Source organism: Solanum dulcamara, chromosome 12 (assembly GCF_947179165.1).
Source record: "Solanum dulcamara chromosome 12, daSolDulc1.2, whole genome shotgun sequence".
Taxonomy (NCBI): Eukaryota; Viridiplantae; Streptophyta; class Magnoliopsida; order Solanales; family Solanaceae; genus Solanum; species Solanum dulcamara.
This window is the reverse complement of record NC_077248.1, coordinates 1,785,061-1,810,248: the sequence shown is the minus strand read 5'-3', so window position 1 is coordinate 1,810,248 and position 25,188 is coordinate 1,785,061. Positions and strand designations below refer to the sequence as shown.

Below are 25,188 nucleotides of genomic sequence, written 5' to 3'. Positions count from 1 at the left end.
GGGTCAACGAGATCTCGGATTCAGATTTTGATGGTTCCATCAGCTCCGGAATGACCAAATTAGTCTAGTAACACTGTTGGAATGACTATCGAGGCAATTGATACGAGTTTGGGCCATTTGGCGCTTTTGACTTTGAAACTTAGCCTATAGTTGACTTTGGTCAACATTCTTGGAAAACACGCTCGAATAAAAATTCTGACAGCGCGGTTAGTTCCGGAATGTCAATTTTGGTCAGGAACGACCTTTCGTTCGCTTCCCGAGGCTCCCGAGTTAATATCGAGACCCGTTGTGGAAAATGACTTTTGGGTGTGGGGCCCACTTTTTATTAAAATGATCTCGTATGGAAATTCTGAATGCGCCATTGAGTCTGGAATGTCGAATTTAATGGGGTAGCATATTTGGTTTATTTTTATCTGATTCCGAACGAATTCCGAAGGTTCGTTCGGAGACTTTAAATTGTGGCAAAACCAGAAAATCTGCAGCAACAGTGCAGAAAAAATTTCAGATTTTCTCCTCAACTTTGAACCCTCATTTCTTGAGTTCTAGAGCTCCAAATTGGGTGATTCAAAAGGCAAAATTGTGAGGTTTTTCGTGGAGAATGCATTGGAGAGATTGAAAACTGATTTGGAGTATTCGATTAAGGTAAAAATCGTGATATTATTTGCAGCAGTGTCCATTTCCGGAATGGATTTTTGAAGAACTTTGACAAGTTATTTCTTGACCAATATAAATCCGATTTGGGCGATTCCAGAGGCTATCTTGCGTGGAAATTTAAGGAGAACATCGTGGAAGTTTCAGAATCTGTTTTTGGCACGTCGTTCGAGGTAATAAATTGATTTTTAGCTGCAGATTTAGTGATTTTCGGAATGAAATTTTATTGAATTTTGAAAGAGTGTATCTTGGTCAATATAACTCCGTTTTGAGTGATTCTTGAGGCTAGATTGTGGGGTTTTTCGCAAGGATCATCATAGTGCAATTTGTTTGGGTTGAAAGAGTCTCGTATTTCCAGAATTTACTGATTTTGATGCTGCCATTTTTAGTCCTTTAGTCCGAATTTATGAGTTTTGGTTGTTTGATCGTCTTGCGTAATTTCTCACCCCGAATTGTGTTATAAATCTGATTTGTGAGCTTGGGGTGACGTTTAGAACCTGTTTTGGGGGTCAAATCCGGAATTTCGTATGTGGGCCCCACAATTCCCGTTTTCGACCCAAAAATTGGTCCATTTCCAAAAATTATGAAATTAGTGTCTAAACGACCGTATCGACGTTGTGGTTCTATTTTTGACAGTTTGGTAGCGTTCCGAGGTCGTTCGAAAGGGAAAAGCTCCAGCACAGTGATTTGAAGCCCGCGTGTTTGGCCTACAGGTAGGCTACGGTTTACCTTTCTTTAGATTGAGCCAAAATGTGTGAAAGCATGTTGAAATAGTTGGAATTTGGGTTGGGTAGTTTGATTGTATATCTTAGGTGTTAGAAATCATGCTTTAGGCTTATTATCGGGTTTTCGGATATTTAGAAGCATGTGTATCTTGTCGTTATTTGTTAAGTATTATAAGTAGAGTATAATGATCATGTTGTTGATACGGTGGGGTATGTTGGCCTTAGTATAGGATGTAAACTTGCTTTAGATATCCCGGCGTCGCCCCGGTAGAATTAGATCCTTGTAGAATGGTGTAGCGGGCTAGTGCCTGGTAGTTTGTCCTTAGCTAGGCGTTACTCTTGATCTTAAAAATACCATCATCCATAACTCGGTATAATTATGAATTTCGTGATGCGTCGGCAACACTAGATTTCGTGATCATTGACTTGGTCTCCGGTTTCAGTTTTGGCGGCATATGGGTTGACTCATCGGGATGGAGATTCTCGGTACTATTATTGTTTAGTTGGAAAGGAGAATATTCGGCACCATAGGATAAAATATTTGTGAGCATCCGGGTACCCAGTCCCGGCCTCCATTCTGAATTATTGGGGAGCATCCGGGTACCCAGCCCCGGCCTTCGCCGACTTGCTAGTATGACGAGCATCTTGGTATCCAGTCCTGGCCTCGATCATATCGATGTGTTACGGCGAGCATCCGGGTTCCCAGTCCCGACCTTGACTGTACTTATGTATTATGGCAAGCATCCGGGTACCCAGTCCTGGCCTTGACCACTTTGAACATTCGGGTGAGCCTCTGGGTCCCAGTCCCAGCCTCGACCCCTAAGTCACCACTAGATCGATTAACTCTTAGAGATTCTGGGTTTGGAAATGATATAATACTTCGGCTCCTAACATCGCAGATTCTTGGTTCCTAGCCTTGGTAGTTATAGCTATTCTGTGTACTCGACGGGCTTATGGGGGTTCGTCCGAGTTTTTATTTAACTTGCGCACGAGTGTCCCGGTTGGGCTTATGGGGGCCCAGTTGGGTATAGTTAGCTGTAGTTTTCATAGGTACTACTTTTTTCCCTTTTGATGCTTATGTTGACTCCTATTTAGGCTATTCTTCTTTTTCATATTGTTTTTACCTTTTCTGCTCAGTCGGCCTATGATGCCTACTGGGTACCTGTTGTCTTGGTACTCATACTACACTCTGCATCTACTTTCGTGATGCAGGACCGAGTACCAGCTATCGCCGTGGATAAATCGAGCCTGTTGCAGTCAACTTCGGAGACTAGGGTGAGTACTTGGCGTTTTTAGATCATTCTTGTCTCCTTCAGCATAGATGGCCCGTCTTTTGCCTTCTGAGACTAGCCAGTTGTTTTATATCTTTTTGGTCCACTTTCGGGACTTGTACTCGTATTTTATTTTGTAGCAACTCTGTACTTGTGACTTCCAGGTTCTAGGAGGGATCTTTAGTTGTTTAAAACATGTTTTGATTTACTTCCGCTTATTCATTCTGTTTACTTTTATAATTCAATGCTCTTATATAGTTTTTGCCTTCAAACACATTACTTGAAGTTCCGGGTTAACGGGTTGGCTTACCTACTAGAGGGTTATAGTAGGTGTCATCATGACCTATGAAATTGGGTCGTGACAGTATTCATGTTGATGCCTTCCTAATCCTTTTGTGAGCACATCTACTAATTGTTCTTCAGTAGGCACATGATTAGTCCTAACAATTCCTTGACTGATTCTTTCTCTCAAAGTGACAATCAATGTCAATGTACTTAGTTCTGTCATGGAATATGGGATTTACAGCTATCTGAATAGCAGTCTTGCTGTCACACATTAGCTCTATAGGTTGTTGAACTTGAACTCCTAACTCTTTGAATAGTCCTATCAACCAGTAAGTTCTGCAATGCAAGTTGCCAAGCTTCTGAACTCAGCTTCTGCTGAGCTTCTAGACACAGTCTCTTGTTTCTTAGACTTCTAGGATACTAAGGCTCCACCAAACCTTACTAGATAGCCGGTAACTGACCTTCTAGTCTCAAGACAAACACCCAGTCTGAGTCACAATATACATAGAGTTGATTGGTTCTTTTAGCTGGTATTAACAGTCCTAGTCCAGAAGTACCTTTGATATATCTCAACACTCTAAGAGCAGATTCCATGTGAGATTTCTTAGGAGCATGCATGTATTGGCTGAGAACTTAAACTACAAATGTTATATCAGGTTTGGTCATTGTAAGATACAATAGTCTTCCCACTAGCCTCTGATATATTGTTGGATCCTCTAGAACATTATCATCAACTGTTCTTTTATTTGGTATATACTTGGCATATTCTACAGAATTGAGATTTTGATTCACCACAAGTGGAGTACTAGCTGGTTTTTCCCCACTCAGTCCAGTTTCTGCCACTAGTTCTAAGGCATACTTCTTTTGACACATTACTATTCCTTCCTGTGATCTGACCACTTCAATTCCTAAAAAGAACTTAAATTCTCCAAGATCTTTCATTTTGAATTTGTTCTTCAAATCTTCCCTTGCTTGAATGATCATGTCCTGGTTGTTACCAATGACCAACAAATCATCAACATATACTAAGATGATCACTAGCTGTCCATCTAATTTTTTTGTGAATAGGGAGTAATCATAGTGACTCTTGAGTGAATCCCATCTGAATGAGAGCATCAGTAGGTTTCATGTTCCACTGTCTTGGGACCTGCTTGAGTCCATACAGAGATTTGTGGAGTTTGTAGACCTTCATAGACTCCCCTTGTCTAGCAAACCCTTTAGGAATATGCATATACACTTCTTCTAACAGATCACCATTGAGAAATGCATTATGCACATCCATTTGATATATAGACCATTGATTAGAAGCATCAAGATCTACAAGTGACCTGACAGTAACCATCTTAGTAACAGGAGAGAAGGTTTCTGAATAGTCTAAACTTGTTTGTTAACTATATCCCTTTTTCACAAGTTTTGCTTTATACCTTTCAACTTCTCCTGATGCCTTGTATTTCACTTGTATATCCATTTGCATCCAATAGGTGTTTTACCATATGGGAGATCTACAATAGTCCAGGTGTGATTGTCTTCTAGAGCAGCAATTTCCAATTTCATAGCATTGATCCAGGAAGGGTCTTTAGATGCTTGTTTAAAGGAAGTAGGCTCAAGAATAGATGACTACACAGATAAAGCATGTTGCTAGGATGGAGATAGATTAGAGTGAGTGACATAGGATGACAATGATAGGCACAGGACTTTGAGGAACTGGTGGTCATAAAATCATTCATCCAAGTTGGTGAATGTTTGACTCTGATGACTTCCTGGGTTCAGGAGGAGGGACAAGAGGTAAAGGTAGGAAAGGACTAGATGATTGGATAGGAGAACTGGATGGAGGAGAAGACTCAGAAGAAGGCTCCCCCTGGACTGTATCATGGAAGATAAGGTTAGAAAGAGGAGACTATAAGACTGTTGAAATCAGGAAGCTCTATGACAGGAAAGAGTTGAGTGCCAAAAGACTTAGCATGAAGGAAGGGAAATATAGATTCCTGTTATACTATATTCCTCCTAACAAAGAAAGTTTTGGAGTGAAAATCATATATGATTTACCTTTTCTGAGTTAAAGAATACCACATAAGGATTCTTGGGACAGATCTAGCTACAAAGTTATCTAAAGAATTAGTTGTGGAAGCATAGCTAAGACAACCAAAAACTCTGAAGTGGGAAAGGGATGGAGGATGACCATACAAGAGTTCAAATGGAGACTTGAAATGCAATATCTTAGAAGGAGTTTTGTTGAGAATATACACAGTTGAGGTAACACACTCTCCCAGAACTTTAGAGGAACACTAGCTTGAAATCTAAAGAATCTAGTTATGCCTAAAATGGTCATGTGCTTCCTTTCTACTACTTCATTCTGCTGGAGAGTATAGAGACAATAACTTTGATATAGAATGCCAAGAGTGGACATAAGATATTGAAATTCATTGCTAAAAAAATCACAGCCATTGTCAGTTCTTAATACTTTGACAGATTTAAAGAACAAGTTATTTATTCTTGTGAGAAAGTTCTTCAGTACACCTAAAATTTTAGACTTGAATTGAATAAAAAACAATCAAATAAATCTAGTAAAATCATATACCAGTGTGACAAAGAACCTTTTGCTATTGTGAGTAGTGACTCTATAGGGACCCCAGATATCACAATGCAACAGATCAAATGTAGATTTAGTGCTAGAACAACTGAGGGAAAAATGTAGTTTGGTATGTTTTGCTAGAGGACAAATAGTGCATATAGGTCCTTCATGCTATAAATGTCTAAGACTTCCATGCTTCTTGATTACCTCCAAAGGAGCATGGCCCAATCTTCTATGCTAGAGACTACTAGAATCAGTAACTTGTTCAACTATGTTTGCATACTAATTGAGCTGTGGGAATTTCACTCAAGGAGCTTCCCTTTAGGATGTATAGACCTTGATCCTCTATACCAATCCCCTTCACCATACCAGTATAGAGATCATGAAATATGCAGAAGTCAGGAAAGATTCTCACTGAGCGTTGCAATTCTTTAGTCAATTTGGAGACAGACAACATGTTAAATTTAATGTCACGATCCAATCCCGTAGGCCGTGACTAGTGCCCAATTTTGAGCACCCAAACGTACCCTTATCCCAAATTAGTCTTTTTTTTTAAATAAACAAATGTAGTGATTAGTAGAAATTGCTAAATATATCATAAAAGTAGATATACGCACGAGAGTTGAAAGGTTGTCACAAAACACACAAAAATCCAAACCATATATATAAAACCCACAACATAACACTGTCTACAGACCTCTACAGATGATAGCATAGTCATATGACGGGAAAAGGCCCCGTCGTACCCCAGACCAACATATCCAAATATACAGAGATAAAGTCAGTATCAAAATACAAGCTCCGAACAAGGGAGCACTGTCAACGACGCAGCAAATATCCTAAACAGGTGAATCAGCAAATCGAACTTCGGTACCTGCGGGCATGTAACGCAGCCCCCCCGAAGAAAGGGGGTCAGTACGAAAAATGTACCGAATATGTAAAGCATGAATTGTAATAAATAAAATCATAATCTGAATAATATGTGCAAAAAATAAAATAAATGTTTAGAATTTCAAAATACTTTTCGTAATCCCAAATCATATATGCAAATACATATGCCGTATCCGGCCCCATTTTATGGGACTCGGTGAACAAAACGTGGTCACCCTCCTGTCATTGGCGCCACAGCACATCATAACACCAGAGTAGGGAATATCTCCGTAACAAATCATATCATATCAGATGGCCATATCAAATCATATCATATAACAAACATATATGTACATGGCACAGCATAACTCCGTGGCATAACATTTACCACCCCATGTACATGTCATACCTGCCCCCTCACGTCGGGACACGGCGAACAATGCAGAGAAATACGCACGAAAACATATCCTGGCCCAGGCTCAGTGAAAGAAGCATTGAGGCATCCACGAGTGGAGTAGTGAGAAACTAAATGCAATTTAAATTACAAAACATTTATACAGACTCGATTGCATAATTTCGATAACAAATCATAAAAGGAAACTTGAATAATAATAATAGTACAAGTACTTCCAATATCACAATAGTCTACGTAAAAATAGTATTTTCCAAATTATCTCCGTACTTCCAAATATATTATGGGAATTATCGGAATAATTATTCATATAATATTAGGAAGCATAGCAAAGAGTTTCTTTCAAATTCTACCTACCGTAATTCAAACGGAATAACGAAGAAAAATTCAGAATAGTGGGGCCCACCTCGGTCAAATGAGGTGGCGTATACAAATCACGTGCGTTAGACTTCATAACATTATTTAGAAGAGTTTCAAGGTATTCAGAATTCATTTGTGCAAAATCTAGAAGTTTAGACAATTTTTCCAAAACTATTCATAATTACCTAATTCAATTCTATTGAATAGAAAAGGGAAATTTTTGAGCGTCGATTTCAAAGAGTTGAGTGATTCTCGAGGTTCGTATTAACTCCTATTACATCTAGGACATGCCAAGAGAAGAAAATGTAAAGCTTTACATACCTTTTTGACGTTTTACGGTTGTCCAAATTCAATTCCCGTTTCCTCCAAAATCTACAATTGGTCACATTTACCAATTACTATTCATAAGACTTTAAGAACTCAATTTTTCCAATACTTGCCTACAAAAATTTCGGCAGCATCTCCCCTATATATATGACAACCCCGAGATTATAACTCGGCCACAATATCAACAACCAAGACAACATCAACACCAATTCCATCAATAATCAACTTAAACACACCATAACATAAATTGATGTAATTTTCCAATTAGTGCAACAACTTTCAACCAAACTTTGCATTTCCAAATAAATATGAATATTTCATGTTCATAATTAATTTCAACTCATTTCAACATAAGTGAAAAGTATTCCAAGTAAGCTATCCAATATTCATCAATTCCATATTTCACCCAAAAATTCCATAAATGCAACAAAACTATTATAATTCATTTTCTTCCTCCAACTTCATAATCAAATTCATTTCCTTCTTTCAACTTCACAACCAACAACAACACTCCATACTTTTAATAATTTACCTCCATATTCTTATAATATCATACTCAAAATACATAATTCCTACAAACTAGTTTAATACCATCTTACACCATTTAAACTTCATTTATATCCCCAAAATCATAACCACAACTAACAAATTATACAAACTTAATTTTTTTCCAATTACATCACCTAACCCATATTTCCAACTTCAATAAATTTCATCCAACTTCCATTTTCAACATCAAATAACTATCATAACTACTATACAAATACTACACAAAAATACTACACAAAAATACTACACAAAAATTTAATTCATCTTCCCCCACAATCTTCATATACATGGATTTATACATATGTAAAACCCACCATGAAAACTTCCATATTTTCATAAATTTTACACATCTCCACATACTACAACATAAACAACCTTCATAACATAATAAAAAGAAATTAATTCTTACCTTTTTTTCTTCTAACTTCTTCACTTAATCAAAGCCCCAAATCAACCAAACAAGCCTTCTATCTTCCAAAATAAATTTACCATGTTATAGAGGACCCTTGATTTAGTAGGAATACTAGAAAATTATAATTTTTGGGGATGAAATTTGAAGGGTTAATTTTTCTCCCTCTTAGCCGATTTTCTCTCCATTTTTTTGGCTTAAGTTCTCTTCTTCAAACTCTCTCAAAATGTCTAGAAATCTCTAGGATTTTATGACTAAGAGGCTCCCATGTGAAATTACCATTTTGCCCCTCACCTTTTCTAATATTTCCAAGTTGAAATTCCACCTTTGCCCTTAACCTTTTATAGTATTTCCATATGTAAAATTCCAATTTTACCCCTAAACTTTTATGGTATTTCCACATGTGAAATTCCAATTTTGTCCTTAATCTTTTATGGTATTTCCACATGAGAAATTTCAATTTTTACCCTTAACAAATTTCCAATATTTCCACATCTCAATTTAGTCATAAGAATTTTGTATCCAACAAGGTCAAACATAGCCTTGCCCTTGATTTATTACCATTATCCCCAAATTGTCCTAATGTGAAAAATACGGGTCATAACATTTAAAGTCTGGAAAAAATAGAACATTAGATATAGTTTGATTTGCTTGGTTTGCATATTGACTTGTCTCTTTTTTCTTAGACTTTGGCCAATCAAGAGGATACCTAATCAGCTTGTAGCAGTTCTCCTTGGTGTGTCCATTGTAGCTGCAAAATTCAAATTCTAAGAACTCTTCTTCTGTGGTTTGACACCCACTATTAGAGGGTTGTCTGCCAGAAGTTGAATTTGGGAAATTACTTCCACTGTTCATGCCTCATTTATCATAGTTATTTCGAGATCCCATGACCACTCATTTCCCATTGTTTCCTCTAAATCTGGAGCTAGGACCTCCCTTATGACTGAAGAAAGTTGCTCATTCTAAGGCTTCAGCAACTTGTCCTACTTGTGATGAACTGGCCAATGATCTTTGACTTTCATGATTTATGACCATGGAGTAGGCTTTGTTGAGTGTTGGAATAGGAGACATCATCAAAATTTGACTTCTACACTGAGCATATGTTTCAATTAGGCTCATTAGAAACTGCAGAAGTCTTTGATATCCATAATGTTGAGAGTAATTCCATGACTCAGGACAGCTACACCTTGGGTAAGGCATGATTGCATCAAACTTATCCCACAAAGTTCTCAACCTCGAGAAGTAATCAAAAATTGCCATAGTTCCTTGAGACAGTGTAACAATTTTTCTATGCAGAAAGAATACTCTCGATCCATTCACAGTATCAAATCTTTCCTTCATATCGAGCCATACTTTGTGAGCATTCGAAGCATAGATTATGCTACTTAACAGTTCCTTTCTAACAACATCCATGATCCACGATAACACTACAGCATTTACCCTCTCCCACTGCTTATGTAATGATACATCAAACTTATCCTTGGTATGCCTACCATCAACAAATCCTAACTTACTCTTGCCTAACAATTCTAGTGCCATAGATTGACTCCAGAGTGCATACTTTTCAGAACCAGTAGGTTGTAAAGAGATAAGAGAGCTACCTGGAGTATCATTTGGATGTAAATACAAGGGATGATTATGATCTATCTCAACTCTACCAGTGTTACCAGTTGCGGTTGAACTTGGAGCTACAAACGCATCTTCTATCGCCATTGATGATCTCACTGTGATCTGATTTTTCTTCTTCTCACTGAGCTTTTGTTGAATCGATGCTCGATCAATGATTACAACTTCTTAGACAGTGATAACTTTTGATCGGAGCTCTGATACCATGTTGATCTCCATAACGGGAGATCTTCTAGCTAGGAAAAGGAAGTTTGAGAGAGGAAGAAGAATCTGAAAATATCTCAATGCTTATGCATCTTCTGAAGTATCTCACATAGGAGTTATTTATATACTTAATCAATCTAACAACTTACAGCACAGTCACATTAGCTGGCACTCTATTTGCATAACTAACTTTTAACCACTCTCTAACAAACTTAGTTATAACTAACTACCTGTGGTTACATCAGCTTGATTTCTTAACTCAATAATCTTTCTCTAAATAGGATTAGCTAGATTTTTGTTGTTTAGATATCGAATTTATCCGTCGCTAAATCCTATTTTTTTAGCGTATGGTCAAACTTGTTTTTATGTATATAGTAGCTTTTGAATTCCTTGATTTCTTCATTATATTTCGAATACCCTTGATGGAAAAATTCTAGTTTCGCCTCTGCTTACAAGTCAATTACTAACATTTTTAATGTTGTTACAAATAACATTGTCTGGATTATTAAATTTCATTGATGGTTTATGATCGAGTTGTGGAGATCAAAGGATTATAATTTTCACAACAAATCACATAGAAAAACTCGATCCTGCATTGTTGCGACCAGGACGAATGGACATGCACATTCACATGGCATATTGTACTCCTTATGGCTTCAAACTTCTTGCTGAAAATTACCTTGGTGGTATATAACAGCATTCATTGTTTAAAGAAATCGAGGAAGTGATTGGAAAGACGTCGGTGACACTAGCAGAGGTGGCGGAGCAACTGATGAAGGGTGATGAAGTTGAAGTTTCACTTAAAGGATTGATTGATTTTAGAAAAAATTATTTGATTGACTGCTTTTTAAAAATTAATTACTGATTTTAGCGATATTTTTTATTTATTACCGTTTATAGCAATACATAGCAATATTATAATAAATCTACACTTGTATTAAAAGTGAATTATGCATATAATATAAATGTATTATAAGTGTTTTAAAATATATATTATGTTTGTGTAGTAAAAAACCGACATAATGTATTACAAGTCTATTAAAATATGTGATAAATGTATTATCCATCTATAAAACTTGTATTATATATGTTTTATAAATAGTTCTCTACAATATGTATTAAAACTGTATTATAAATGTATTATAAGTGTTCAGTAGATTTTTTTTTTATTGCTATAGATGATAAATATTTTCTTAATATTGTATATTTATGTAAGTTTCCTTTGATTTTATTCATACGAAGAGGAAAGAACAACAAGAGGCCAAGAATAAAGAGGAAGAAAATAAAGAGGAGGAAAATGCTTGAAAGATTATGGACCCAACTTTTAGTTATTTTTCACTCTTTCATATCTTAGGTGAATTCACTTGGAAAAGAAAATATTTCATACTAATGGATTCGGATTTATAATTGTGGATTTCAATGCACGAGATCTTATAGACAGTAAACAGTAAATCAATTAGATCCGCCTTTTGGTTTAGGAATTAGGATCATAGGATCCTTTTCTATTAGAAAGGATTGTAGCACAAAATGTATTTCTAAGTATGAAGAAGAAATCACATAACAAAAGAAATTCTTATTTATACTAATGGTACCTCAAGCTTGGAACGAGCATAAAGAAATTAACAATACTTCTTTATTTTTTGAGTTGTTTTGCATGATCGATCGCTCAAAATCTTTGATCTTTATCCTACCCGATGTAAAAACTAGGATCACTTATGAACTCATTAAGAATAATTCTAGTTCATGACCTATTAGAAGTAAAAGGCTGAGGAAACAAAGTGAAGTTTTCGTCGGTTGTTAGATCAACTTCTAAAATTAAAAGATGCATAGAAAAACAGCTTACTCCAACATACACAAAAGAGGCTACAAAAATATGGCATTGAGAAACCAAAGTTCTACAGCCTGTTTATTCACACACACTAAACATTGCCACCTACAAAGGCCTTGGTGATATCTCTCATACTGATTACAAAAGCAGAACATATACATACATTGGATTATGAGGAGATTTCTACACAAGAAGCGGCTTTTTACACAACGAAAGCATCTACTAATACTACCCCTTCAGACCTCAACGCCTATTCTCTGAGCAACCTGCACGAGACAAATATCAGGTCACACAACAGTTTCAGGCGAAAGATTGGGCTCAGTCGAAGCTAAGAATTTAGTGCAACTACAAATGAAAAGTATTCTTGTGAATCGCGACCAATGCATTTGGTTGTACCAAGATGAGTTAGAAAACGTGGTGAATGTCACGAGGCATGCCAACTTAAAATCTAACCATAGAGAGATCACAATAATGCAGTAAAAGGGCAGCTCAGTGCACTAAGCTTCCGCTATGCGCAGGGTCCAGGGAAAGGCTGGACCACAAGGGTTTATTATACGCAGTCTTACCCTACATTTCTGCAAGAGGTTTTTAAAGCTCGAACCCGTGACCAGAATGGTACATGGCAACAACTTTACCGGTTACGCTAAGACTCCCGTTCTGATCACATTAATGCAGTAGAAAGATGGTATTGGAAACTCTTGCCCATCATAGTGGTATTGGAAACTCTTGCCCATCATAGAAGTGTTTGCCGGCCATTATATGCCGGAAATTTAAATCAAATTCTTGTTACCAGATCTTTGTTTTCCCCCTTTTGTTCAGTAACTTAACCAAATAAATCAAGTTATGGTGAAAATACCTCTTTGAAGGAGATAACATCACTTCCCCACAGCCAGGCATCACAACCTGCACCTCTAGCACCCCAAATGTCATTTCTACGATCATCGCCTACATGAACAGCATCATCTGGATTTACTCCTAGTAACTCGCAAGCTTTTAAGAATATTGTTGGATTAGGCTTCTCTGCTTCTACCTGTTAAAAGCCAAAAAGAATATCAGCTATTGGATCAGATAGTACAAAAAGGAAAGACGACAAACACATTACCTCCGCTGAAACAGCTACGGCATCAAACCAGTGATCACAGTTCAAAGCCCTCAACACTGGTCTCAATCTGGTGTCAAAATTCGACACTATAGCCAATTTTACTCCTGCCGCTCTAAGGGCCTGGAATACCTTTTCGGCATCTGGATCGCAAAGATGCCAAGCCTAATGAAGAATGACAAATGAAAGTAAAATTATTGAGTGCCATCTTAGTAGTTGAGATGTTCTGTTGTCAACTCGAAGAATAAACCAATTTGCTGTCAACAGAAATGGTAATTCAAAGTGAGAGAACCTTTTCAGTAGTATAATAGTTATACAGCTCCTCAAAGTACTGAGTGTCAGAACAGCCAGTCGAAGCACTAACTATATGTTTCCAAAATGGTCTTCCATCATTAACATATCTGCAATATGTAGACGAGAAATTTAGCAAATTATAAATAACTTAAATAATCTCAAAATAGGATCCGGTCATGAGATGTAAAAGGAATGTGGTCTTGAATTTCAACAGCAAACATATCACATAGGAATGAACACACGCTAAACAGCAATGAATTTAAGCAGAATATGGTTAGCAGTGACTGATGTTGTTCTTTACGAACAATTAAGACAAAATATCAACAAGGAAGCAAGTTACTACAGATATAAATTACAATTTACAACCAATAAGTAAGATAATAAGTGGTTCAAAACAAGATACCTGAGCCTAGATCTACCCCAAGGCTGCTCATAAGCCCATCTGTATCGTTTCAATATCTCATCTTCGGAATACTCCACCCCGTACTTCTCACCAATTTGCCTGTAAATCTACAACATCCAATATGGTTAAAAAATTGTGAACAAGAACAAACAGAGATAAGTCCATAAAAGCAACAATTAATATGCTTAAGAAGTCATTTAAGGGGAAAAAAGTTAGGAATTTTGCTATGCCCATAATGAAAGGGACAGAATAATGTAAATAATATGTGTACACACATACATACACAGAGAGAAACACCAAAAGATCAAAAAAGTATTCAAATTATTCAAACACAACATCACAGAATGAGACAGTGTGTAAGCCGTAAACAGTGGATCAAGAAACAAAATATTACACCCTTTGTTCAGATAAATCCGATTTATCTGACACACTTTCCTTATTAGTTTGTTCCAAAAGAATATCACTTTTTTTATATTCAGAGACAATTTAGACCGACAAGTTTCAAAAGTGTTTCTTTCATTTATAAAGTTCAATCCCAGTCAAACAGTGCCACATAAATTAAAACGGAGGAACTTTGATGATGTTTTCAATTAGAGAGAGTACATCATAGACAAGCAAGAAAAAAAAAAGTAACTAGCTTTTCTGGTTCTTCAACCTTTCATTAGATCCACAAAAATTCATTTCTTGGACAAATTTTTCATCAGAAGCAGAGCAAATGAATACAATATACTACAAACAGAAACAAATTGGTTTGTAGTTTCCCAATTTTCAATATTAGTAGATCCAGAAAAATTATTACTAACAAAATATTCATCATAAGGAGAACAAATAGAGATACCAAAACAACTAACAACATAGTCAGTGCAATCGCACAAGTGGTGCCTAGGAAGTATAAAGTGTATGCAAACTCTCGACTAAGTATGGTAAATCAAAGTAGGTATGAAAAAGAGAATACAAATACTATGTTGCTTCAACTCCCCAAAATATGTTATCGTACCCTGTTAGATCCTCCAAAAATGCATTTCTTTTAAACGATCCGACATGCATAACACAATATTTTTGAAGAGTATATAAATCAATAAAAATTCAAAAAAAAAGTCTAAAACTAGAAATGAGTATCAAAATTTGTCACTAAATCTAACCTGAGCCATGGGCTGAGATGGAATAACAAGGGTACCCACAGCATCAACAAGAAGAGCCTTATGTGTAAGCCCACCGTACAAAGCCCTTCTATAATCTTCATACTCTTTCACTAGCCCAAATAGCCTAGACCCACCAAGCCCCTCCGCCGACGGCGGCGCTTCCACTGAAGCGGTGGCCGTCGAAAATGAAGACGCCCAATTCGACACCGGACTTCCATTCGGGTCGACCCGAATCAAACCAGAAAACCCATTTCCGAGAACCTGCAACTTTGATTTGTGGGTTAAATTGCTGAATGCTCTGGTGATTATCCTCGTCCTTGACGCCATTAGAGACGATCTTTTTTTTTTGAAAATGAAAATTCGTTTTCGTTTGGTGCTTTATATATATATGGAAAAAAAATTATTTGATAATTATTTCTGGGTCTCTGTTTCTCTCTTCATCTGTCTATCTGTTTTTTTTTTTTGGAAAGAACGGAGAGTGGACGGGAAAAGCCAAGAAGAAGAAAAGAAAATGAAATGTGGAAACTGTGAAGTTGGTTATTTAACGCTCATGGCTCGGTCGCATCGGTGACTGAGTTGATGCAACATGTGTGACGTTAAAAAAATTAGACATCCATTATTTTTTGTCAAGGCCTTCTAATTAAGCTTATCTCATCGAATTTACTTAATGTAATTTATTTTATTCGTGTGATTTATATAAGTTATTGAATAGTAGCGAATTTACTTGGTGTACTTTCAAGATTTTGTCTATATAAAAAAAATTTACTTAAATTTCATAATGAAAAAGTTTAATTATAATTTATGTTGACTTTTTTGGTAATTATTAAAAAAAAATCAGATTTTTGATATATACGAATGATGTTGATACATTGCAATTTGATATATAAGTCATTTTTATGATACATCATTAATTGATATAAACCAAACACAAAATGTATCAGTAAAATAAAACTATGTTACTCCATTAAATAAATAATGATTGCATGATTTTATTTCTTAAAAAAGTGATTTATAAGTTATTATAAACACTCCACATTAATCATTCGCATAAACTCATGCTTTATTCTTTCGTATCTAATTATTTACTTGTAATTCTATTTTAATAATATTAATATTATTATACAAATAAAAAAAATTATCTAATTACACTCTTTTATTTATCATATTTTTCATTACTTTCATTCATTTCCAAAAAATTTCAAAATTTTTTTTTTTCCATTCAGATACATTAATTCAATAATCCGAATACATTAATTTTGATTCATAAATTATCTCTATGTTCAATGTATCATGCTTTAAGTGTTATCTCCGGATACATAAAACCTAATTAATGTATCCGAATTACTGAATTAATATATCCAAATTACTGAATTAATGTATTCAAATTAAGAAATTTCTGTAAATTAAAAAAGAATAGAAAAAAATGATAATTAACCCTCTACATTATGTAATAGAGTATATTACATGATATTGATACACATGTCAAGAAACTAATAAAAGTGTATACCTTCTTTGTAATTTTATTATGCTCATTTGCCTAAAAGAAAACCTTAGCAATTTTACAATAAGTTAACTTATTTATGCCAAAGTTTTTGTAGATGTTTACGTAATCAACAACAACAATAACATTATATTTAATGAAATTCTTCAAGTGAGATTTGAAAATAATAGAATATACGTAGATTTTATCATTATATTATAAAAATAAAAAGATTATTTTCGAAAGACAACTTCTAATTGATATATTAAATAGTTTCTCATGAATCACGATGCTTAGCTCAATTGGCCCTTTTGGCATATCCAAAAGCTTTTAATCTTTTATTAATTGGTGAAACTTTCGAATCACAAATTTATAACCAATGTAGGACACTTTTAAATTTCTTTTAGATTAGTATAGTATCCACGCAATGCGCGGATTTTATTTGAAAGAAAATATTAGAAGTTTACTTATTTATTTTTTAAAATGTTTTGTTATATTTTCTATAATATTTTATTATAATTTTTTTCCTTTTGTTACTTTTTTCGATTTGAGTTGAGTGACTATCAAGAATACTCTCTTTACGTACCTCTTAAGATGGGGATAAAATTTACATATATTATAAACTTTTTAATTAAATTTCATTTATAAAATTACACGTATATATTACGTGGTTGATTTTAAAGAGAATTCTAAATCTTGAGAAAATGATTTAAAAATAAAATTTGTTCTTTAGGGAATAGTGACGTGGCCAGGTGACAAATGTCGTTACAAAACGGTTGAATCCGCGTCAGCGGTTCCACATCCCATATTTGGATCCACCTCAGAGATAAAATCACCAATTAATTAAAATTATTATTACTAATAAATATCATAGTAATTATATTAGGTGAATGAAATTAGTCATGTGGAGTGTGCCATACGTATGAATAACTAATTAACGAGGTTTGTTTTAATATTAAAAAAAAAAATAGATAAAGAGATAAACAGATAATTAAAATATGAAACCGGGAAATATATATATATACATATATATATATATTAATCACTTAATCGTGAAATGTATATTCACCTTATTTTTTAATCTCTCCTTTTCAAATACTTCTCATATTTTACTTTTCGAAAGTCATAGTATTGAATACTCTTCGCAATGAAATTTTATTAAAGTACTTCAATATTTTAAAATTTAAATAATCAAAAATTATTTACGAAAAAAGCACCATATAAGTTGTAATTCTTTCTATATCAATATATCTCAAAATATTAATTAAAGTTTATATCATTTAAGCTTCAAGCAATGAAAAATAAAAACATTTCAATATCAATGGAGTAATTGCTAAAGCTAAATTGAAAAATTTAGGAATCGTTTACTGTGAAGTATAAGATATAATAATTTCAGGGACAAAAAGCAAGACTATTTTATCTTGCATTTTCGTTAGAGCCTTAGAGGTATTATGTAGTCGTGGATTATTTATCCCACTATTTATACCTTAATAATGAGATAAGTTATTCCATATACATGGTGGAATAATTTATCGATGATAACTTATCTCAAAATAATTAATTCTGAAATAACTTGTTTCCAATCAAATGACCCCTTATTGTAAATACTGAGCAACGACAATAATGATATGTATATATCTCGTGTAATCTAACAAGTGATGTTTGAGAAATGCAAGATGCACGCAACTTTTACCCTTATATTTTACAGGCAAAATAAGTTGTTTTCGATAGATTCTTAGATCGCGTAAATATTAAGCGTGGATAAATATTTTTCGACACCATTAATTTTGAAGGATCACCTCATTATCAGAGACACGTGGACTCGATCAAAAGGGGCAAAGTGGCACATCCATCACACACTTGTTGGCCTCTCAGTGACTGTTCCATTTATCCAAAAGACAAGTATGGTCCTCGAAATGATTGTTTTCACAATTTAATATTATTATTTTTAATTAATGTGTGAAAAAGGTTCAAGATATTTTTTATTTTTTTTTAAGAAATTATTTTTAATTCATATGAATTTGACGACTTGTTGAAGTATAAAAATAAAATAAATTGGTACGAGGAAAAAGACAAAGAAATTAGGTTCTTGACATACTTCTTTTCTAGTTTCTATACTACATATACATAATATAATAAACTTCATCTTTCATTTTTTTATATATTCTTTTAAGAGAAGTATGTTGCTTTCAATAGTTTCAAAAGATTGTTTGATTGCAAATTGGAAAAGGAAGTTAATATTTAAAAAAATTAAATAAAGAGGTCTTTTTTTGTGTGTGTTGTATGTACTGTGTGTGGGGGGGGGGGGGGGGGGCTTGATATTTTTTGTAGAGAAGGTGTGATCAGTATGAAGAAAATATTTTTTTGCGAAAAATATAAATTTTTAATTTATTTGTTTGTTTGATATGTAAAAAATATTATTTTAAATTTATTTGTATATAATTTAGACAAGTATTATGACATAGAGATGAGGTAGTGAAGATATGGAGAATTACGGAGATAGAATGAAGGTGAAGTATGCTAGACGATTAAGATTATAGTTTTATAAGTAATCAATTAAGGTTCATAAGAGGAAGATTAGACGTAAATAGACTAACACACACCCTTTTATGGACTCAATAGTATTTTACAACGGAAGATAATTTCAAGTATTTGAGTAGAGGTCTATGGAAAATATAGTATTTCTATCTTTATAAGTAAGCTTGCATACACAGTACTTTTTTTAGACTTTATTTTTGATATTACAAAGTACTATTCTGATTTACTTTCCCCAATTATAATTTTATATAATATGATATATTGAGTTACATAACGTATTATTCTATATTGGATTATGTATCTTTTGGAAATTTCAAATTTGTCCATAAATCGTATATAATGTGTTTACTCGATATTAGTTTTATTTAGAAATCATGGTCTGACACAATGAGAGAAAAGTTTATTTAAAAAATCATTTTGATGGAAAGTACTTATTTTTATAAAAAATTATTTTTGATAAACACAGACGTAAAATGTTTTTTGTTATATTAAGATGCACTTCCAGAATCAGACCAGAGCTAATATCCCCGAATGCAAATGTTGGGATTAGGGCTAAAATAAATTCAAAGTTATAAAATAGAGCTATAGAGATATTTTAAACTTTGACAGATATTCTATAAAAAAAACTTACATATATATCGTAGAATTCAATCTTTCATCCTCTAATGGGCGTTAGAAACATAAATTTATGTCAAAAAATCAACATACTAATATAATTAATTTAGAAATTATCCCTCTTTTTGATGAGGAAAAAATATTTATTAATAGTAAATATTGGCCAAAAGGTAAAGCTAATTAAAAGAATTGAAAAATTATGTCCTTTCATGTCTTAAATATGTTTTATATTTTATTTTGTGAAATTCAAATCTTAATTTTTCCCCCAAATGTGTCCATGGACAAGACAAAGAATTCAGCGTGAGTTGATAGAATCTCACATCCATATCATGTCAATATTAGTTCATCAGTAAAAATGACAAATTAAAACCATATAAGTATTCTGGTTTAACCTAAATAACTTTATTGATATACATAAAATAAATATAATTGACTTTAGTAAATAATGTTATATAAGTTATTCCGAAGATAATCACAACATAAAGATAAATGACAAAAGGGAGAAGGCAAAGATTGAAACAAAACCACAAGACTAACTTGACAAAAGTCACATATTTTTCTTTTTTGATTTCCCACTCGATGTTCGAAATTCGTGAAATCTCGATTAAATTGAATCACGTACTATAGAGCTCATTTGAGGGTGACACTTTCAACAAGATTTTTTTCATATGCAGGGCTCAAACCCAAAATCTTTGATTAAAAATAATGTAGTCTCACCACTGCAGCACCACACCCATATTGATACAAAAGTCATATATTCAAAAGATGAACTCAATGAAGAACACACAATCATTTTATGGCTGAGATCCATTCCAAATAAGTTGTGGAACAGGCAATTCCAAGACCCACCATATGTATGTAACAAAAAGACTTTTGATTCAAATTAGAATCAACAAATTTAAAGCACAAAAATTACAATTTGGTCCCTCGTGTCTACAATATTATGGTTATCGATGATTCGGACATTTGATTGATTTACTTGACAAGGAAAATAGGGCCCCCAATTTTCATTCTTTAAAGTTTAACCACAAAAAAAAGAAAATAATAGAAAAAGCAAAATGCAGGTTTCCACTCGATTCGTTAAGATACTTAAATGACCGCTCACTGATAAGAGAGACAAGAGAAACACGTGTAATAGAGGTTATAATAATTCACTTATCGAGCGCTCATGTATAGGTAAAAGAAGGTGAAATTTTAATAATTCGAGGTATGTGAAAAAGCTTCTAAGAATTGAAAATTTTGATCTTCATAATGTTGACTATTTCATTTTAAATTTATAATTTTTAAATAACTTTATAAAGATAGTTTAATAATTCTTAATATATATTTTTATGTGTCTTAAATGATTTTTTAATATAAATAAAAGGATAATCCACACAAATGCTAATAAATTTGTAATATCGGTAAGCAAAACGGTAGCTTTGCACCTATTATATGATATTGACTTTTTTTTGCTAGTAATTAATATCATCCTTCTTATCCGAACTTACAGATTGTCTGACAGACGAATTCAGGATTTCAATAAGACGGGTGTATTATTATTTTAAAAATAAAATTTAAAATTATAAAAAGAGGGCATAATATATTTTTTAATTTTATCATTTAAAATTAATATATCGATCGTTATGAAAGTGATTCATATGTAATCCTATTATTACAGAAATGGCCTATATATTTATTTTTTCTTTAAAGTAAGTGCAAAAAATAATAATCCATGTAGAGATATATTTTATCTTTCTCACATATTTTTCTCTCAAACTTTATGATTCAAATAGCAAATTTGAATTTTTTATTTTGATGATCAAATTATTATTTTTTAGTAATTTTACTGTAAAATTTATTATAAATGTCTCAACTTTCCTTATAGATACAAAAAGGAAATTACATTATAGCCGAAAAAATATTTAAACTACAATATAGCCGCAAGAAAAAATTATTTTAATTTTTTTCTTACTATTTTCTCTTTTTCGATTCACACTTTTTTTTATTTCTCTTATTTTTACAATAAAGAATGAAAAAAAAAATTAAAAAATAAGAAACTCAAATGACGATAATTAAATAAGTCAAAAAATAATTTATGTGAAAAAAATATAATATACTCCTACATAATTTTTTGTAATTAAAAAAAAAATCATCAGAATCCACTGACCCTTTTTTACAAAAATAAAAATTAATGGGCAATCTGTGTTATTGGCTAGATTTTGAACTAGAAATCATTGTGTTGAAAACAAGCCCTTAAATTAGTGAATCATCTGATCATTTTAAGCATGATTTCCTTTTACTAATATTTAATATATTATATCAAATTTAGTTAAATAACCATAAATTCCCGTGATCCAAAATTTACACATAAATTCGCCCCTCATATACTTGCCTCCATAAAATCATGTTATTTTTGCTTTAATAAAGAAGACTAACACTCGCAGATCGCATGGAATTAATATATATATGCTTATATTAAGTAAACTTGTATTCAATAATTGGTTCATTTGACTATGAATACCATTTGAGTTGGATGCAAAACAACCTATCTATGATTAAGTACCACGTGGCACGTGTTCTCAATCCAATTTTATCATTTAATTATGATAATTATTTAACACGTCTATTAAAACAAATAATAGGAATTGATTATGAAATTCATTCCTAACAATAGTCGATAACTAACACGATTTTTTTAGTAATACATAGATATATCCGTCTTTAAATAGAATTATAGATGATATTTTTGTTATTTAACGATTGTAACAATAAAAGTTATAGGTCGCTAAATTTGGATTTTTTCCGTGACAGTTTGTTGCATGTTTTTGAATAGATTTTATTCGATAATTGGGTAGATTAACATAAATAATATTCCTTTCATTTTAATTTATTTGTCCTTTTATGTTTTTTATCAGTTTAATAAAGAATGTCTCTTTTCTTTGTTGGTAATTTTTAAATTTCAACTTTTTACATTGAATAAAAAACCTTTGGTACATTTAACGGTCTTTAATTTAAGACCATAAATTAAAAAAAAATATATAATTTTAAATTTTATATCAAATCAAAATTGGACAATTAATTTGAAACAGTGGGGAGGGAGTATTTTAAATGGAAAAAAAAGCGTCTTACGAAATTTCCATGTAATTACTTACTTTAAATTAATAGAATTCTCAAAATCTTGTTAAAGTTTATAGCATCTTATATATGTTTGGCAGGAGAGAAAAGGGAAAGCAAAATTTTAACATTTTGTTTCCTTTAATTTAAGTGGATTTAAAAAGGAAAAAGAATCTTCCTAAAAAAAATGTGTCCAAATTACATGAAATATAGGTTAGAAGAACATTATAAGAAGTTAAGAACCATAACTTTAGAACATTTTTTTTTCTTATTAGGATTATATTGTTTTTCTGCCCTTTGAAATTAGAAAAAGAATATCTTAAAATACTTGTTAAAGCATATGAGGTTTGACTTAAAAATAAAATGTGATAAAGTATTTTGAGTAGGATTGCATATCGATTAGTTCGATTCGATTTTAAAGTTTATTATTTGATTTATTAGTTATCGATTTATAGATATGCCAAATCATTATAGAATCGTGCGATTAACTCTCAAGTCATAGCGAACAAGTAAAGAAGGAATGACCGAACGAAGTAAGAGTTTGTAATTGAAGTCGGGGGGGGGGGGGCTGAATAGAGAAATTCTCTTCCTGATATTGACTTATCGGTTATCGGTTTATCGATTATTGATCATTATCGGTTCGGTTATCGGTTTAACCATTGAGATTTGATACAAAAAATCATTGAAAATAATCTAGAAACAAGGTGACAAACCAAATAAACCATGTATATGAGTTGATAAATTGTATCATGCTCAAAAGCAAATATAAAACATTGTATAATAACCAAGAATTTAAGACAATAAAAATAAAAGTACGAAAACTAAACTCTAAGTGAAAGACTTTATATACTGAATAGTAGTAAATATAAATCATTAAATTATCATCGGGTTATCAGTTAATCCATTAAGAAAAAATCTTAAACCGTTAAAAACTGATACCCCGATAATAAAAAAAATTAAAATTATTATCGAAGCCGCTAAATCAATAATCTATTACTGATAAATCAATAACTTTTTTTTATTCGATTTTGAACAACCCTAATTTTGAGAAGGAAGGGGTATACTATGTACACGGCATCTACTAAGGCTGAAGTTGGAATTTTCTTTGGGGAAGCTTCCAATATTTGTGTTCTCAAGGATGTGGATATATATTGTATGATTTGTTATAAAATAAATTAACTTAGCAAAATAAGAAGGAGAAAGTAATAGTAAGAGATAGTTGAGAGAATTCTTTCATATATCATTTTTCACAATACTGATGCTATTTATAGCAGTGTAAAGAGGAAACCGTAGTGGGGGGACAAAGGGGTATGGAAAGAAAAAGAGGAAAAGAAAATGTGGGAAGAAAAGTAGGAGGAAAAGCAAAATACAATTTGTATTAGTGGGTCCCACTATAAAGTGGAACATCCACTTACTCTTTCCTAACACTCTCCCTTAGATATCCACGTGTAATGTGCATCATTAAAAACTTTACAACAAATAATATACATAGTTATTCTGAACCCCCATAGATGTTGTGCCTCGTTAAAACCTTACTAGAAAAAATCCAGTGGGAAAAAGCCTAATGAAGAAAAAAGAGTACACACATTTGGCAATACGCCTTGATTGATGCCTCATTAAAAACCTTACCAGGAAAATCCATTGGGACAACCTTGGTTAGGGAAAAAAAGTATAGCGCGTATTTTACTCCCCCTGATGAAAACTTCATTTGATATTTTGGAGACGACGCATTCCAATCTTATATCTTAGCTTCTCAAAAGTTGATGTTGGTAATGCCTTTGTGAATAAATCTGCAAAATTATCACTCGAACGAACTTGTTGTACATCAATATCACCATTCTTCCGGAGATCATGTGTGAAGAATAATTTTGGTGAAATATGTTTCGTTCTGTCTCCTTTTATAAAGCCACCTTTCAATTGATCTATGCACATAACATTGTTTTCGAATATAACTATGGGTACTTTGACATCATTTTTGAGGCCGCATCTTTCTTTAGTGAATTGTAACATCGATCTCAACCACACACATTCTCTACTTGCTTCATGAATTGCTATTATTTTAGCATGATTTGAAGAAGTAGCAACAATATACTGCTTTGTAGATCGCCATTATATAGCAGTTCCTCCATGTGTAAATAGATAGCCTGTCTGAAATCGAGCTTTATGTGGATCTGATAAATAATCTGCATCTGTATAACAAATAAGGTTTGCACAATCTTTGTTAGTATAAAACAAACTCATATCAATGGTACCTTTTAGGTATCACAAAATATATTTGATACCGTTCCAATGCCTTCACGTTGGAGATAAACTATACCTTGCCAGCAAATTAAAAGAAAATGTTATATCAGACCTGAGATATGGTACTTCAGGACCAAGAAGTTCTTCATCCTCTTCTGGAGGTCGAAATGGAATTGTTTCCACTTCAAGTG

General features: G+C 32.9%; 1 protein-coding gene and 1 long non-coding RNA gene across 3 annotated transcripts; both read right to left on the bottom strand.

The window, feature by feature from the left end:
• Nucleotides 1-6,077: 6,077 nt before the first annotated feature.
• Nucleotides 6,078-8,638, bottom strand: LOC129877567 (uncharacterized). 2 transcript variants are annotated; one of them, XR_008763557.1, is made up of 3 exons: nucleotides 8,432-8,638; nucleotides 7,468-7,518; nucleotides 6,078-6,378 (listed from the first exon to the last, which is right to left on the bottom strand). It is a non-coding gene; the product is annotated as an uncharacterized LOC129877567 (long non-coding RNA). The 2 variants fall into 2 exon arrangements; XR_008763556.1 differs by lacking the exon at nucleotides 6,078-6,378 and adding an exon at nucleotides 6,385-6,899.
• A 3,446-nt stretch (nucleotides 8,639-12,084) lies between these two features.
• On the bottom strand, nucleotides 12,085-15,548 carry LOC129877259 (uncharacterized). The gene is made up of 6 exons (XM_055952747.1): nucleotides 15,028-15,548; nucleotides 13,886-13,992; nucleotides 13,481-13,589; nucleotides 13,192-13,353; nucleotides 12,946-13,119; nucleotides 12,085-12,355 (listed from the first exon to the last, which is right to left on the bottom strand). Exons 1-6 carry the CDS (start codon nucleotides 15,352-15,354, stop codon nucleotides 12,326-12,328), a joined length of 909 nt encoding a protein of 302 aa, XP_055808722.1. The 5' UTR covers nucleotides 15,355-15,548; the 3' UTR covers nucleotides 12,085-12,325.
• Nucleotides 15,549-25,188: the final 9,640 nt, after the last annotated feature.